We start from the raw sequence: 17,669 nt of genomic DNA, 5'->3' as shown, positions 1-17,669 counted from the left end.
TAGAGACTTCTGTAGATATTCCTGTTACCAACTTGTTCTGTTCACTGTCTTTGGAAGAATAATTGGAACACAGGGGTCTAGTGAAACAGCTAAGACTTGAAGAAATGTTGCAAAAATAATCTTCAAAGAACAACCTGTATCTCTCATTTGTTGTCTTCCCTGGTAACGTGTTGGCCTGGTAATAATGGTGAAATTGCTACCTCTGCATTGATGGACCATATAAACGTTTGCAAATATTTTAGGGTCCGTGGGCCATATGGTCTCTGTTGCAACTACCCAACTCTATCTACCCTTGTAGCATCAAAGAAGCCAGTAAGCAAATGGGTGTGGCTGGCTTCCATTACCACTTTATTAATGGACACTGAAATGTGAATTTCATGTAACTTCCCTCTATCATGAAATGCTGTTCTTCTTTTGATTTTTCTACTACTTAAAAATATATGAGCACTTCTTAGGTCTCATTTGTACCAAGAACTTGATCTAGAACTGCCTTCATCCATTTATTCATGTGGCTAACTCCCTTATCTCCAAGTCTCTACATTTCACTTTCTCAATGAGGCCTAACCTGACCATCCTGTTTAAAACTGCCACCTGCATCATTCCCCATTGCCCCTATGGTCCCCAGTCCCCAACTTTACCCCATATTCCTCTTATCTCATTATGATTTTTCCATAGGACTTATACCTTCTAAAATACCAAATAACGTAATTATTTATAATAGTATTGTTTGTCTTCCCTTGCTGGATGGCAAGCTGTCTGAGGGCAGAAGTTCCTGCGTTTACGTTCACAGATGCATCCAAAGTGCCTCAAGACTGCCAGGCATGCAGATGACACTTAACAGCTTTGTTGAATAATTAAACAGATGGATTCATGACCCATCAAAACCCTGATCAACCATGAGGTTGGAGTTTGGGTCATTTGATGGCAAGAGTTGGTCTCTCCTTCTTGAAGCATAGAGGACTTAGTCCTTAGAGATGAAATTGTCTATAATTCATTTCCTATTGGACATTTCATTCAAAAATGGCCAAAGTATCCCTTCCAATTCAGAAGAAAAAGACAAAATATTTTTTTGTAAAAGAGAGATGGAATGCTTATAACCTATTATACTTCTTTTCCAATATTAGCTTTAACCCCTACTTCAAGTCTGGGGGTCCCTTCAGCATTCTCTGTGTGTGAATCCTCTTCCAACCTTCCCATGCCTGGGGGTGGCTGGGGCTGATGACCAGAGACAGTTCCCAATGGCTGGAAACTGAGGGTCCTGAAAGAGACAAGGCCAAAGTGGTTTTGTTTGTTTCTTTGTTTTGCATTCAAGGGTCAGTTCCAGAAAACAAAGTTTAAGAGCTGCTTTTCCCCACTTTTTAAAGAAATGCAGGGGTGACTGGTGGCTCAGTTGGTTAAGTGTCCAACTTTGTCTCAGGTCATGATATCTCACAGTTTGTAAGTTTGAGCCCCATGTCAGGCTCTACGCTGACAGCTTAGAGCCTGGAGCCTGCTTCAGATTCTGTGTCTTCCTCTCTTTCTGCCCCTCCCCCACTTGTGCACATGTACTCTGTCTCTCTCAAAAATAAAAAACATTTAAAAAATAAAGAAATGCATTATTTGCAACTGCATGTAAGCATTCCTTTATTATTTTCCCTTCCGTGTCTGGTTCATTTTTTATTTTTTCACTAGTATTTCATTAATTATACAACTAGCATGCACCAGAGTATATACTTACAACTGCACTTTGATCAAATCTTATTTGAAGCAAGACACTCTTGAAACTGGGTTTCTTGATTCACTCTTTAAGCATGTAAATTGGAAAACACATATTGTCTCACAGTACCTCCTCAAAGCCGTACAGGTACCCACTGCTTTTCAAAAGTTTGCATTATGCCACTTCACTTTTACAAAAAAAACAACAACCCAACAACCCATTGGTACCTCTTTTTGCTAACTGAAAGAAACCTAAAGAGGATTTTTGCTTTTACAATAAAAGGGGAAAAGCAAAATTAGTATGCCACATTTGTTTTGTAGCGAGCCATTATACAGGCAGCAGCACCTGAAGCAGCAAGCAAGGCTCCACCAAGCCCCCTTCCCCAGGAACCACAAGCAGCATCTCAGCATCAAGCCTCAGAGCTTTATCTGTGAGCATCTGTGCTTTATTTTTATTTATTTCGTGCATTCATTAGCGAGATGTGCTTTAAGGTATCAGGAAAGCCTAAGGGGGGTTATTTTGGGGGCCTGAGACACTTAAATTTTTTCCATGTAAGTTAATGGTAATTGCATGTAAGGTAATGGTATAAGGTAATGGATGACCTGCTGGATGCTGCGACTGAGGGTGAAAGGTAGTAAAAGATGATGCCCAGTTTCTAGCTTCAGAGATTCCACAGCTGGTGGTGATGATGGCTGGAACCATCACACAGTGTTACCATTGTACGTTTACTTGTGGGTCTCTCCCAAATAGTCTGAAAGGGACCTTGCTAAATCTTTTAATTAGCAGTGTAAGAATATTTGTGAGGCATATAACACTGAATGAATGAATGAATACACTGAAAATACTAAACAGTAATTCTATGGCCCAATGAGAGGAAAGGCCATAATAGAAATTCTACATTTACTATTCTCTGCCTGCTGTATCCAGAAAGCGACAAAAACAAGAGGAAACTGGCTTCGAAAACAAGTGATAACTAAGTGGCTTCTCAGAAGCTTTCTGCCTATTGTACAACCAGGAAGTTGACAATAAAGTTTATTTGAGCGTCGACGTGCCCCGACGTGGCCCCGCCTACTCAGCCAGAGCCGCGATTGGTGGGCATTCCCCGGCTCCGCCGTTCCTAAACTCTGATTGGACAGAGCAACCTTCATTTCGGAGCGTCCCGGCGCCTGCCCGCCCTCTCGCCGCGTCGCCGGTGCCTGTGCTGCCCGGTCCTCCTCCTCGCCTCTCTTCTCCCAGCCGAAACCCGGGGGACCAGAGCGGGACGCGGGGACCATGTTCCGACGCAAGCTGACGGCCCTTGACTACCACAACCCGGCTGGCTTCAACTGCAAAGGTGAGGCGGAGGCCCGAGGCCGGCCGCGCGTCTGTGACCCAGCCGGCGGCCGCTCTTTCGGTGCCCCCACCCGGACCCTCCGCGGCCTTGTTTCCCCCCGGGGTCCTCCGGCCCTTCTTTTCCCGACCGCCAAGCACTTCTGTTTTCTGCCGCCTTTGCTTGGCTTCGGACCCCCCTCACCCACTCCTGCCTGGGCATTGCCACTTTGTGCACTTGCTCAACTCTAACCACCACGTCCCACCTACGCACCCTCAGCACGCTAGAGAGTATTTGCTAACTTAGCCCTTCAACTCCATGGTTCTCCGGGAGATTGGGCGATACCGTGAGCACAGTGCTGAAATCTGAGCTAGGTGGTGAGTAACTTGAACACTAGTTCATTGCCCGCCAGGAACTAAAGCGTGAGGGTGGGGAACAGTCGGAGTCCACCCTGCAGTTGGAGACCAAGAGAGCGCACGGGGAGTCCATGACTGACAGAGTTAGGGCAAACACGTAAAGTAACAAGCTTGTGGATTCGTGCAAAAAAGTTAATAGCAGATGCTCAGGGGGTTGAATTGTAAAATGGAAACATTTGGGATTTCATAGCATTAAAATTTTAGAAGGGGTTAACATTGCTACCCACTGTTGCTCAGCTGCTACCCACCACTACGCATTTCTTCTAGAGTTTTTAACTTTTGGTCGACTAAGAAGTTTGAAAGTAATCGAGTACAACGCCTGGCGTACTAAGATCATTGTGTAATTCTCAAGACTTCATAATGGAAGCCGGGATTGGAGATGGGAAATGATTGCTGAGCACTATAAGTGTATTTTTTTAATCTCTTGTGGAAGCCTATACATTTTTATAGAATCTTGTTTTTTTTTTAACTTGGTCTTTGTTTAATAATAATAATAAAGTCATTGGCAACAGAGCTTAGATCTAGATTTGAGTCTTAAGACAATTTTCTCATCTTAATTGGGGATATTACCTGCCTCAAAAAAGTGCGAGAGGATTAAATGAAATGTATTGAACTTTCTCATGTTTGCACTTATGACAGTAAATGGCAACAGTGGTCAGTATGTTCTGTTTTACTGTTTTGTCATTTAGTTTCTTGTACTTTATTATTACTTTGCTATAAATTTAACTTTGTCCAGTCCTCAAAGGAACGGGTATAATACGTAACACTTAAAAAGTAATAAAAATATGTGCCAGACATTGTTTTTAACCTTATTTATTTAATCTTCATAACAATTCCAAGAGGTAAGTCTTATTATTACTCTCATTTTGTGTAACTCAGTCTGAGGCACCAAAAACTTAAGGTGATCAGCCCAAGTTCACACAACCAAGAGTCTGCAGCCAGAAGATGAATGCAGGCCAGGGCTTGAACAGTTTTTTAATCTGTTCATCCAAAGCCTGTACTTCCAACTCTACTTTAAGCAGCTCGGTTAACATTATTTTGGAGTTAAAAATCTATTTGCAGAGAAGGAAGTGAATTTTTTCTAATTCTTCTAATGATTTCTGAAATATCTTTGTTGCAGATGAAACAGAATTTAGAAACTTTATTGTTTGGCTTGAAGACCAGAAAATCAGACACTACAAGATTGAAGACAGAGGTAATTTAAGAAACATCCACAGCAGTGACTGGCCCAAGTTCTTTGAAAAGGTAATGAATTAGAAAGTGAATAAAAGTACGAGGACTTTTCCAAAAATTATATGAAGCCATTTGAGCTTAAAATTACTTTGTTCTTTTAAAATAAATAAAAATAATAATGTTCAGTATTAGGAAAGCTGGATTTCAGGGGTTTAACTTTTTCATGTTTGTTTTTAAACCAAATTACATTATCTCTCCCTACCAAGGTTTCAGTATTAGGTAGAAGTAGTTTTGTCTGGAAACATTGTGAGGTTTCTTAAATGTGACATGTATCCTGTAAATGGTAAAAGTGGCCAAAATTAGAATTTTTACATTAGACTAAAGAGGTAGAAGTAACATTTATTATGTTAAATTAAGACATTGACTTGAAAACTAAGATTATGTCTTGTTTGGGCTTATATTGAATGTACTTAGATGTCCGTTATGTATATTGTAAATTATAAATGTTCCTGAAAAGGTCTGTGTATATCTTATTTTTGCGGCTAGCATAATTTTCCTATTGACTTAATTGTGGTAACATTTTTTTGCACAAAAAGGAATTGTTTTCAAATTAGAATAAAAATCACATTTCCCGGTATCATTATTTACATTAAATGTTTTCATCAACTTTATTACTTTGAAGAATAAGATGTTTTCCTTTAAGAATATGAAAAGTAAATTTTTCTTTTGCTGCAGCAAAGTGATATAGGTACTTTTTTCTATAGAATCAGAGATTTTATGTATTAAGGGATTGTGTAAGTTATACACTAGCTCTATGACCACAGGCAAATTTTGTTAAGCTTTCTGTGTCTTAATGTTGTCATCAAAAACTGGGATAACGGTAGTACCTATGCCATAGTGGCGGCTTGTATTAGTGAGGGATTTATACCTACAGCGGACCCAGAGCCAGTGCTGTATGCTTATTATGTCCCCTGCCGGTATTACCATTATTGCTACTACTGGATTATTTTCTTTTTTATTTTCTATTTCCTTAACAATACTTTATTAAAAAGTGTTGATTTTGAAATTTTTGGTAGGTTTAAGACTTGGAAATATGTTGTCATGATTTTATATTTGTATATATCACCTCTCATGACCCATTCATGTGTATAAGACAACACAAAGTTTCACAGAAGAGTATTTAAAAAATATGAAAAGTTTTCTAATGAAAAACACCTAGAAGTGACAGTAAAGTAAGTGAATGTATTAGAACTACAATCCAAACAGATATCTTTCAAGTTGGTCTCTTTGAGAAGTCCTTGTTTAAAGCATATTTGGAACTTTTGCAATTACTGTTAGATTATGAGACATGTTTTGAATATCTTTAATATTGGTAATTTTTTATACTTGGAAGGTGGTTTTGCTTTTTGCATCGTGACCAAATCATGTGAGTGAGGTGTTTTCTTTAAACCAGGGGGATAAAATTTGGGGTTAGAAAATGAGTTCTAGCTAAAACATACTGAGTTATGAATTACCCTAAAAGGATTTCCGAAAGGGAGTTGCAGAAGTTTTGGCTACATAGCATTGTTCCTGGAATTAGATATTGAGCTCCTGAGACCCGTCTGAAGGACAGGGTTCACTTGGATGTACAGCTTCAGCATTTTATCTAAAATGCTATCTCTATTCAGTGGCTTTCCGTGACTGGAAAGCTACAGTGTAGATGTAATTGGTTTATTTGTATATCCTTTTTAAAGGTTTGTGTGTGTGTTTTTTTTAAATCTGTGTATTTTCAGAACTGGAATCAGAAAGTTTAGGTTCAAGTCCTAGATCTAGGTTGTGTAACTGGTAGCAGGTGTTAATATCTAGGCCATATTTCCTCATCTGTAAAATAAGAAAGTTGTTTTTAGACCAGTGGTGCCTTACCTAGAATCTCCTAAAGTAAAAATTTCAAAAAGCATGCTGGAAATACTTTTTTTTCTTTTTTAAGTAGTACCCTTAAATGTTTCCATCCTTCGGGTTATGTAATTATATCAACAGTTTAGTAATATAAATGTTTATATTTCTAGAGATCCAAACTAAGAGCTTTTTCAACTCTACCATTTTTTGATTCTGTGATGTTACAGTAATAACGAAATCAAGTATTTTTTTCTTCACAGTATCTCAGAGATGTTAACTGTCCTTTCAAGATTCAGGATCGACAAGAAGCAATTGACTGGCTTCTTGGATTAGCTGTTAGACTTGAATATGGAGATAATGGTACGTTTTGTGGGGAATGTGTGTTCACAGAGAGGGGAGGAAAAGTGAGGGCTAAAGGAGTGTCAGAATGTAGGGAATTTACCAGTTTGAGTTTCTGTGTCTTCTGTTGTTTTACCTTTGGTTCATTGTTAGTTTTACACATCCTCATTTCCCTTTTTATCATCTTTTCAAAAATTTACTTTTTGAAACCATTCTTCTGTGTCTAGCTCTTACCCCTTTCCTAGATAATTACTCCCAAATTTTCTAGGAAAGAGTTTTTTTTTTTTAAAAAATGTCTCTTCATTATCGTAAAGCATTAAAAAGCAACTGTCTTTCATTGGTACTTTTTAAAATATTTATTTATTTAGAGAGAGAGTGGGGGAGGGGCAGAGAGAAAGAGGGAATCTCAGGCAGGCTTCCTGCTGCAAGTGCAGAGCCTGGTGCAGGGCTCAAACTCATGAACCATGAGACCACAACCTGAGCCAAAATCAAGAATCAGAAGCTTAACTGACTGAATCACCCACATGCCCCTTTTATTGTATTTAGATTTTTTTTCTTTTAGAATTTGGGAATGGTGTCTCCTGGTAATTGTCTTCTCTCAAAGTAACATTACTTTGATAAATTTGCTGTCTTTTCACAGTCTGCACCTTAGCCTTTTGAGTTAAATTGTTGTTAGAATCCTAGAATTGATGGGATTTCAGAGTGTTAGTTGCAGCTGGTAATTTCACAGGAAGCTGAAACATGTAATGCCAATAGGTGCTATAGCCCAAAATATGTTTACTTTGTTAATGTTTTATTATAGGTACTTATATTATTGGAAACTTTTGAATTATTACTACCTGTACTAAAAAAAAATTTTTTTTCCAGTAAACTTGTGTTTCCTCTCGTTAGACCGTTTCATTTTGAAAGGGATGCCAACATCTAAATGCAGCATCCAACTATCTTACCTCCATCCTCTGCATTTTAGGTTGTTATCTTTTATGTGACTTTCTCTTACATTCCTTTCCATCTGCCTTTTTGATCTTTGTCTTCTCCCTTTTCCTCCCAGCCTGTCGCCATCCATCTTTTTGATGTCCAGTGGATCTTTTCATCTCCATTCTCACTGCTATCACCCTGATTCAGGCTCTTGTCACTTTCTGCTGAGAATTGTAGTATCTTTCAGACTCCTCTCCCATTAGCATCATCCTCTGTTTTCATCCTTGTGGCCCACCAGGGTTCTTTTTTGAAACATAAGTGTTTTAGAATGATACGCTCTGTTTTTAAAGAACAGTCCCTATTCAGGAACCCCATTGCTTTCCCATTTTCTACAAAAGGAACTCCAGGTCCCTTGGCCTGGTATTCAAGGCCTTTGATAACTGATCCAATCAGTATTCACGTATTTGACTCTCAGCCAAACTAGAAGAGCACAGTTTCCTGTTTGCATCTGTTTTTTCTCCCCTACACTTCTTTGCTTACACTTTTCATTGGCCAGTATGTCGTATCACTCTATCCCTACGCATCCAAATCCCACTCGTCTTTGTAAGATCCGGCGCAACCGCCACCTCAGCAACAATAATATTTCCTTCTCTCAACTTTCATAGCTTTTTTAAAAACAAATTTTTATATTTATTTTTGAGAGAGAGAGCACGCGTGGGGGAAGAGCAGAGAGGAGACACAGAATCCAAAGCAGGCTCCAGGCTCTGAGCAAGCTTCAGCACAGAGTCCGATACAGAGCTTGAACCCATGAACTATTGAGATCATGACCTGAGCCAAAGTCAGATGCTCATCCGACAGAGCCACCCAGGCACCCCTCAACTTTCATAGCTTTTAACTCTGTCCCTTGTATACCTTTTATGTTATTCACCACTTTTCATTTTGTTTGTATGTCTTATTTGCCCCACTAAATTTTAAGCTGATACTCTGCTTTGTTTCCTATGTTGTATCTCTATTAGTTTTCTGTTGCTGCTGTAACAGATGACCACAAATTCAGTGACCTAAGACACAATTATCTTAGTTTTGGAGGTTAGAAGTCCAACATCTGCCTTCCTAAAGTCCATTTGTCCACAGGGCTGGTTCCTTTTGGGGGCTTTATGGGAAGATTCATTTGTCTTTTTCAACATCACGAGGCTGCCTTTGTTCCCTGACTCTGGCTCCTTTATCTTCAAATTTAGCAGCATAGCATCTTCAGACCTCTCTGCTTCCATTGCCACGTCTTCTCTGACTCTGATCTTCCTTCCTCCCTCTTACAAGGATGTTATGATTATATTGAGGCCACCTGAGTAATCCAGTATAACCCCCCCATTTCAAGGTCCTTAATTTAAACACATCTGTAAAGTTCCCTTTGCCATGTAACCTACGCCTAGGTTTCAGGAACTGGGATATTGACATCTTGGGGCTGGGAGCAGCGGAGGAGGTGGGAAGGCAGGGGAACAGTCATGATTTTATCTGCCACAGTATCTGACATAGTTTTTTGGATATAATAGATGTGCTTATCAACTTTAATAAATGTTTGGTGAATGCCGTTTATGAGTATTTATGTATACTGATACAGAGTATCAACCAGCTGTTTTTTGCTGGTTCCTCAGACTCACATTTCAGAAGCCTTATGGGAGAAATCTTAAGGAAAGCTCTAAGAATATTTCAGTTTTAGTTTAGAAAGATAATACTTGCGGGGCACCTGGCTTGCTCAGTCAGAAGAGTGTGTGGCTCTTGATCTCAGGGTCATGAGTTTGAGCCCATGTTGAGTGTAGAGATTACTAAAAAAATAAATAAACTTAAAAAAAAGGAAAATATTTGTGATTCTCTTTAGTTGATTTTTAGGGTCTTTAGCAAAGGCTTTATCTGTTCTGGTCTGAGTTGACAGTAACTCTTAATTTGCAACAAAATTTTCTCCAGCTTTTCTAAAGTATTTTTCGCTATTCCCAAATAAAACTGTAGTCACATCTGTTAATTTCTGTTTTACCTCTATTTATTTCATTTGTCCTATTTTTAGAATACTGCAACTTAGGTTACTTAGGTACCAGTAACAGTAGATGTCTGTGATTGTCCTACAGTTGGCTGTAACGCTTAAGTACATTTATCAGACATGTATTAAAAGTCTAAACTAGAAGACAAGTGTTTAGTTCTAAAATTCAGAATTACAAGCTATTTTTGAAAAAGGATAAAGTAGTAATACTGTCCCTTACCAGTAGGAGGTGCTATTGTTTTGTTTTATGCTAATATGTTGCATTTTTCTTGAATTCCTTTCTTCTTTGACATAATTTCAGATTTACAGAAGTTGCAAAATAGTTCAAAGGATTTCCCATATCATATGTAAAAAATGCTACCATTTGCTTCATTTGCGTTATCCTTCTCTACATACATATATACATAGGTGTAATTTTTTTTTAAAACCATTTGATAAGTTGTAAACGATTCTTTCCCCCTTATGTTACTTTAATGCACATTTGCTAAAAAAGACTGTCTTAAATGATTATAGTTCTCAAAATCAGGAAATTAACTTTGATTCGGTACTGTTACATACAGCTGTTATTATTTCTCCAGTGCTCTCAGTAGTGACATTTAACTGGCTGAGCCACCCAGGCACCCCAGCACGTCTGCCTTTAGCACCCATTTGATTATTCTTGCCTGAGTCATTTATTATGTTCATGATGAGTGCCAGAAGTGTTTTTCTAATTCGATCATTTGTTCTACATTTATTTGTTGGTTTTTTACTGTAAAGAGGACTTTCCCTTTTCTCCAATTTATGTTTGTTTATATAAATTAGTGTAGATATATAGATTCTTTACTCATGAGTCATAATCTTTTTTTCTGTATTTGATGTTTATACTGTTCTGGATTTGGCTAGTGGGCCAATTTTAGCTCAGTTTTTGATCTAACTCCTGTGTGACTTAAATTTTACGCTTTTATTTTTATTTTCCCTCTTGTTTCATTAACAGATTATAGGAGCATTATAACCAAAGGTGGCACTTGGGACGTGTTTAGTGAATTACTATTAAATACTTTAATTGCAAATTCTTTTAAGTATTGTTAAAGATTTCTCAGGTAAAAGTAATAAAACCTGCCTTTGGAATTCTGAATTTCAGATCTCCATAAAATTAGTTTAGGTTTGTAGTGTACTTGAAGTGCTGGTTTTTATAGCAAGGCTTTTGGATTCCATATATGGCATCCAAAAGACTTAGGGAAGAGATTTTTAGTGAGCTTTATGTCACTATTTAATCTCATGTAACCTATACTTGCCTTCCTCCCATTCATCTGCCCCTGTTTGTGAGCAGGCTGTAAAAGCACTTTCTCTCCTTAGATTCAGATGGTGTGTGAAATGTGTTATCTGTTCATTAACATTTCTAAAAGTATTTGTATAGATATGCCAGTAATCATTTTAGCTTAATGAGAAAGCTACAATCACATTGTCTTCTGATGGATTTTTTTTTTTTTAGCAAAAAACAATTTTGGTTGGATGAGTTATGTTTATAAATCAGTTTGGCTTAGTTAAATTCAGTAAGTAAGCAATGTTTGTTTTACCCTAAGTAAAACAGTTTACAAATTCTATTTTTGCCTGTGTTTACAGCTGAAAAATACAAGGACTTGGTACCTGATAATACAAAAAATGCTGACAATACAGCTAAAAATGCTGAGCCATTGATCAATTTGGATGGTAAGGACATAAATGCATAAAAATGATCATCAACATTTTGGTCTCTCAAATGTTTTTTTACTTCCTTGAATGAAGAAGTGTGGGTTTAACTTGGTTTTTAGTAAAGTAAGAATGTTTTATGTTCCTTTATTCTTTGTGATTTTTCTTATTGTCATTTACAATGTGTTTTCTTCCTCTTCTTACAGTTGAATATCTAAATGTTAGAATGCTATTTTTTGATGTGTTCATAGTAGTTTGAGGGTTTTTATTTGCATTTAATCATGGTGGTGATTGTTTGCCTTTCTGGATGCATAAAATATTTTTTCTAACCTAATGACATGAGACAAGTGCAAAAATTTTTCATTATTTGAAGTTCCACATGCCTTTAAGTAATTTTCTTTTTAAAAGTGTAAAGATTCCAAATTATAATAATTTAAGGATTCTTCCATGACAGATTCATTGTGACCTGTAATTTACAACCTACTCTTATGAATTACTAAGCTGCTTGGACAGACTCTCTAGAGCTGCTGCTTGGAGAAAGGGTTTTGGGAAAATTGTCCATTGAAGGAGTCAAGTTTAAAATTGATAGCTTTGGGAAGAAATGTTACTTAAAAAGTGCTACATAAACATGTCTTGTGGGAAATGTTACAGGACAAACCTAATGGGACTTAAATTTAGTCATTCATTGGATTGTTCAGTGTGGCTGATTAATAGGGAACCTGTTAAGCGTATCAGTTTACCTAATTGTTGATGACCCTACACTGCTCTTACCAACAGCAGTTTTAAAAACTAAGCGGGTTTTTTTTGTTATTGGAAAATTAAAAATGTTTTTTGTGGGTTTATATACTTACACATAGGTCTGTAATTACATGCTTGCCGAGCTGAAAGTTTCCATTTTTTATTCTTGATAGTAAATAATCCAGATTTTAAGGCTGGTGTAATGGCTTTGGCTAACCTTCTTCAGATTCAGCGTCATGATGATTACCTGGTAATGCTTAAGGTCAGTTTCATATTCTTGATTCCTGACAGAAACCTTGTGTGTAGAAAAAAAAATTTATTTTCTAAAAATTATGCTTGTTATTTAGATATGGTTACATGACAGCAATGTGGGACTTAGATTTCATGATTTCATCTGCTTAAGATTATCTAATAACAGCTAACATCAGAGGGTGTTTACTTTGTGCCTGCTACTGCTAAATCCCTGGCAAAGATATTTCATTCAGTCCTCCCAAAAGTCCTGGAGGCAAATGCTGATATCCTTTCATTTTAATCTGTATATGAAGAAACTGAGACCAAAAGTGAATAGATAATGTCCAGATGACACACAAACTGAAAGAGCCAGGAATTGTATCTGGACACTGTGACCTTGTGGCCCATTCTTTTTCCTGTATCTCCCAGTTCTACTTAATCATTCCTTTTAAAGATTGGTGATCTGTACTCACTAAAATAATGGGAAATGCCAAATTGGTAATGGTGGATTTGGCGAAAAATATGTACCCTGAAATCTCTGCAAGGAATGAATGTTGTTATTTTTCCCAGTGCCCCATCCCAGATAGGCTCCTCAGTTCATACCTGCACATTGGGGAACCCATTGATCTGAAAGAGGTCTCTTACTTCTAAGAGAAAAAACATACTCCACAAGATATAGGTCCTGTAACTGTGATAGTACAGTGGGGTGGGAGGAAGGGAGTGGTATTTAAGATACTTAAAATTCCAGGCTTGGAAATTATTTTAGAAATTATAACTGATTTTATGAGAAATTAAGGAGCATTTGACTATACCTTATATGTGTAAATTAAATTACCTTAATGTCCTTTGTAGTAAATTGAATGAATACTTTTCTACCCATAAGAGATTAAGCCATAATTTGTCCTACTTTTTAAAACTGTGTATTAATGACACTTCCAACAAGAGAAAAACTATTTCTACATTATTATAATTCTCTATACTGAATCTAAATGTTAACTCAGACTTTCTCAACTCAGATTGATTCCCAAGAGATAAAAAGTTGGGGCATCTGGCTGGAGCAGTTGGTTAGAGTGTGACTCTTATTTTTTAAAAATATGTATGTATTTATTTGAGAGGAGAGAGCATGTGTGAGCAGGGGAGGGGTGGAGAGAGAGGGAGAGAGAGAATCCCAAGCAGGCTATGTGTTGTCAGTGCAGAGCTTGACATGGGGCTTGATCCCATGAAGCTGTGAAATCATGAGGTCAGCTGAAGTCAAGAGTTGGGTGCTTAACCAATTGAGCTACTCAGGTGCCCAGAGCATGTGACTCCTGATCTCGGGGTCATGAGTTTGAGCCCCATGTTGGGTGTAGAGATTACTTAAATGAATAAATAAATAAAAACTCTAAAAGGCAAAAAGTTGTTTTTATTGAAATTTAGCTCTTTCAAAGGCTTGTTCCTCACTCAGGCAATTATGTAAATTGCTTTGGAACGCTTCTGCAGTGGTCTTGTCACTTTTAATCAAAAACTGAACAAGAGGACAATTTGTCCAGCATATTTGGGCTGCTTTTGTTAGCCTTTAAAAACGAAAGGGAAAAAGTATAAATCAGCTATGATCAAAAGCTTTTTAAATTCTAAGCTGCCTGTTTGTCCTGGTAGTTCAGAAGCATTCAAATAATCCATGACAACATGGCAGACATCTTCATAGGTTTGCCAAGTGTGAGAATCAGTATATATATTGACTGTTTGGCAACTGGCCTGATTAATAAATTTGTGATCACTATTAAAGATTGGTTTAATGATTCTTTTTAAATGTAGTGTTTGGCTTATTAATAACTTTTCACATTTTTGCATTTGAGTTAAAATTAGCATCCACTAGAATTCCATTTAAAAAATCTTATTTTTTAAGCGTGTATAGGTGCATGCATGGACTTATGTATGCCATAATGAAATGCTTTGGTGCTGGAAAAAGCCGGTTGTATGAGAGATCTGAAAACGTTTTAGTATAATCTAAAAAAATCAAGGGCAGTATATATGATATGCTATTCTTTCTGTCGCGCGCGCGCGTGTGTGTGTGTGTGTGTGTGTACACGCACATTTATGCTTGAGCATGCTTATAATCAAGTCTTTGTAAGGATGGATATACAGTAATATGGTTCATTCCATTGTCTTCTGGAGGAATAGCTAAGGCTTAGGTAGGAAGGAGACCCCCCCCGCCCTTTTTTTAATATGTATCCTTGATTTAAAAATTTATTTTTCACACATGAATTACCTATTAAAAAAAGTTTTTAGTTTTTCTTTCCACCCTATAAAGTATTAAAAGTGAAAACGTTCATTCTAACAGTTTTGTTTTTGTTTAGTTCATTGGGGAATTTGAATTCTACCTTGATCAGACTAGGTATCCTTATTCTCCAGACTCAGAGAAAAGATGAACAGCTAATAAAAAGTAAAAATATTTTTGGGTTTCGTAGGCAATTCGCATTTTGGTTCAGGAGCGCCTGACTCAGGATGCAGTTGCTAAAGCAAATCAAACAAAAGAGGTATGTACTATTTTTTTAATAAATTCTAAATTGATTACTAATGAAAGTTACTTCTAGTGTTGTCAGGAGTTTAAATTTTGTATCTGTTTAAGATAACCTATGGTCAGAACTGTCCAGAGAAAGGATAGCTTATTTCATTGGGATTGAATTTGGTTCTTAAGCATAGCCATTTCTGAGTGAAAAATAAACTTACCTCACTTCATACGTTAAAGCAGCTACCAGTAGCATATCCACAGTCCACCAGTACAAACCACTGCTCGTGCCCGTATGTTTATTTAAAAGAATTTGCCTTGTAAAATTTACTGTATAATTTTGACTAATGCTGGAAAACAGGACATACTTGGTCTTTGTTACAAATTTTCTTCTTTGACCTAAATCCTGCCCTTGCTCTTTTATTTCTTCAGAGAAATCTTTTCTCGTTTTAGTCATATTTCCTAGCATCACCTAGGAGAAAATAACTTATGACTAAGACCACCTAGTTGGTAAGTGGTTAAGCTCAAGCAATCTCATTCAAGAGGCGGTGCTCTTAATGGTTGATGGGGACAAAAGTGTCTATGTGTGAAGCCCTACATGAGCTCATTGGTCAGCCCAGGAGAATTTGGGGAGGGGGTGTGGAGGCTCTATTAGAGTATAAGTTTCAGGGTTCAGGTGACTGCAGCTGTCTCCTTTCAGTCCTGCTTTGTAGGCTGAGGAAAACTACACACCATAACAGTTTTTACCTTAATTCTGATCTAGTTTTAGATAAATTCTACTAGAAATCCAAAATCCCTACAGTCTCTTTGACTATGGGACAGTGCAGACAATGTCCTCAGGGTTAGTGGCAGCAGGTGTCTCATAATGCCTCTTGGTATGAGCAGATATTGCAGTGAATGCTTTGGACACAACAAGCATTCTAGATTCCTGTCCTTTTTTTTGTCTCCCCTAACTCCCCAATGTCTTTTGTCCTCTGATCCCATCTTTAGTAAGGCCCAGCAGTGTTAAAAGGTTATTAATGCCAGGCCACTGTAGTTCTCTGAAAGACACTGTTTGTTTTAAGGGATCTTTATTGCTTATTAATTATGTATGAATTGGGCCACTGGAAATTGGATTAAAGATCAGCTTATTTTCACCCACACTGTAGAACAGACAGTAAATTGTTCGGCCATAGTAAAATCATCCATTCGTTGGTTCAGCCAAACTACATCTTCTGTTTGAGGGCATAGCCACATCTTTTACTCTTGTTTGCAAAGTACGGTTTTATTTTCAGTGATTCAAATCTAAGGTTTAGTGTCCTCTTAAAAGGTATCATGCTATAGGTATACAGTGGAGAAGTTCTTACAATGAGTGTTCTTGTTTATAACCATAACTAGCATTTGGGGCATGTGGTCATCTTTAGGGGTAGCTGTTCCTTGGTGGTCTGTTGGCAGATAAAAATAAGACTGACCCGGAAAACTACTCAGTCCAAGTCTACTTTTTCATTTTGCTTGCTAAATCTACATATCCATTCATTTCTTCACCTATATATTTAAGCTGTTTTGAAGTGTTTGGAGACTAGATAGATTTGCTTTAATAGAGTAGTTAAGAATTGAGTAGTGACACCCTAGCCTTTATAACATTGCAAGTATAGATTTCATATAGTATAATTAGAAAGTCTAGACTGTCCTCATTGCTACTCTGAACTCTAGGAGGCTGGCATTTATAGTCCCCATGTTGGGCATATGTGTATGTAGGTTCTGACCGGTTAACTAAATGGTTTAAAGTTCATTCATTTTCTTGGACTTAAGAATCACCTCCAAATAAACTGTTATTGAAAGGCAATCTGGTAAAGATCATACTAGCTGAAAAGTTAATACAGATTTTAGATTTTGTATCAAGACAAATTAATGTGCTCAGAAATACTAAAAGTAAACCTCTTTGCCCTGAACTGTGCTGCTTATTGTAGCTAAAATAGGACAGCAGCAGTGACAGAACACAGCTGTGAAAGGAGCTACTATTTTATATGCCTAGTCTTAAAGAAGGAATGGTTGGCCAAACTAGCTTCCCACTACATGTAGAGGCCATTATTTTCATCAAAAGGCAAATCTAGAAAGAAAACGCTTAGCCCCCTTGCTACTACAGCTAAAAAAGGGTTAACAGAATTGCTAGCTGATTTTCAGTTACGGATGACAAAAGAACATTACTCTTAAAGGTGTTTTTTTGTCCTTTTAAGGGATTGCCTGTTGCTTTAGATAAACACATTCTTGGTTTTGACACAGGAGGTAAGTGATTTTGTTTAAATTTAAACTCTTTTTAAAGAGACTAGGTGACTATTTATTTGGGGGAGTAATGGGCAATGGTATTGAACACAGATTAATGCAGTGTTTCTTATAAAATAGATGCAGTTCTTAATGAAGCTGCTCAAATTCTGCGATTGCTGCATATAGAAGAGCTCAAAGAGCTACAGACAAAAATTAATGAAGCCATAGTAGCTTTTCAGGCAATTATTGCTGATCCAAAGACAGACCACAGACTGGGGAAAGTTGGAACATGAACGTTTTAGGATTTCAGCTTCTCACCTACTTAGTACAGTTGGGAACCATGTACATTCTGGCATGTGTTTGGAAATCAAATGTCACATTTTCAAGGGAAGAATCCTAGAAAATTGACTCTGTTCTTGAGATTTACCATCATTGCTTTTTCTTTAATAAAGTTCAGGAAAGTGGATTTTTTTTTGACTGTTTGCGTATTTATGTAATTTTTTCTGTCTATATAATTAATGATCCTCTTTTGTGGTTAAGGTACATGC

At 37.2% G+C, this 17,669-nt stretch overlaps 1 protein-coding gene across 1 annotated transcript; it reads left to right on the top strand.

The window, feature by feature from the left end:
- Window positions 1-2,860: 2,860 nt before the first annotated feature.
- On the top strand, window positions 2,861-17,592 carry RTRAF (RNA transcription, translation and transport factor). Its single transcript, XM_077761234.1, has 8 exons — window positions 2,861-3,029; window positions 4,542-4,666; window positions 6,730-6,829; window positions 11,355-11,441; window positions 12,332-12,420; window positions 14,837-14,905; window positions 17,094-17,142; window positions 17,260-17,592. Exons 1-8 carry the CDS (start codon window positions 2,969-2,971, stop codon window positions 17,412-17,414), a joined length of 735 nt encoding a protein of 244 aa, XP_077617360.1. The 5' UTR covers window positions 2,861-2,968; the 3' UTR covers window positions 17,415-17,592.
- Window positions 17,593-17,669: the final 77 nt, after the last annotated feature.

This window comes from Crocuta crocuta, unplaced genomic scaffold (genome assembly GCF_008692635.1).
Source record: "Crocuta crocuta isolate KB4526 unplaced genomic scaffold, BGI_CrCroc_1.0 scaffold163, whole genome shotgun sequence".
Lineage (NCBI taxonomy): Eukaryota > Metazoa > Chordata > Mammalia > Carnivora > Hyaenidae > Crocuta > Crocuta crocuta.
The sequence above is the reverse complement of the archived record's forward strand: the minus strand, read 5'-3'. Positions and strand labels throughout refer to the sequence as shown.

Coding starts and splice junctions, on each gene's coding strand:
- RTRAF (XM_077761234.1), top strand. CDS start 2,969: ATGTTCCGACGCAAGCTGACGGCCCTTGACTACCACAACCCGGCTGGC. Junction 12,421..14,836: donor ATTACCTGGTAATGCTTAAG/GTCAGTTTCATA, acceptor TGGGTTTCGTAG/GCAATTCGCATTTTGGTTCA. Junction 14,906..17,093: donor AAGCAAATCAAACAAAAGAG/GTATGTACTATT, acceptor TGTCCTTTTAAG/GGATTGCCTGTTGCTTTAGA.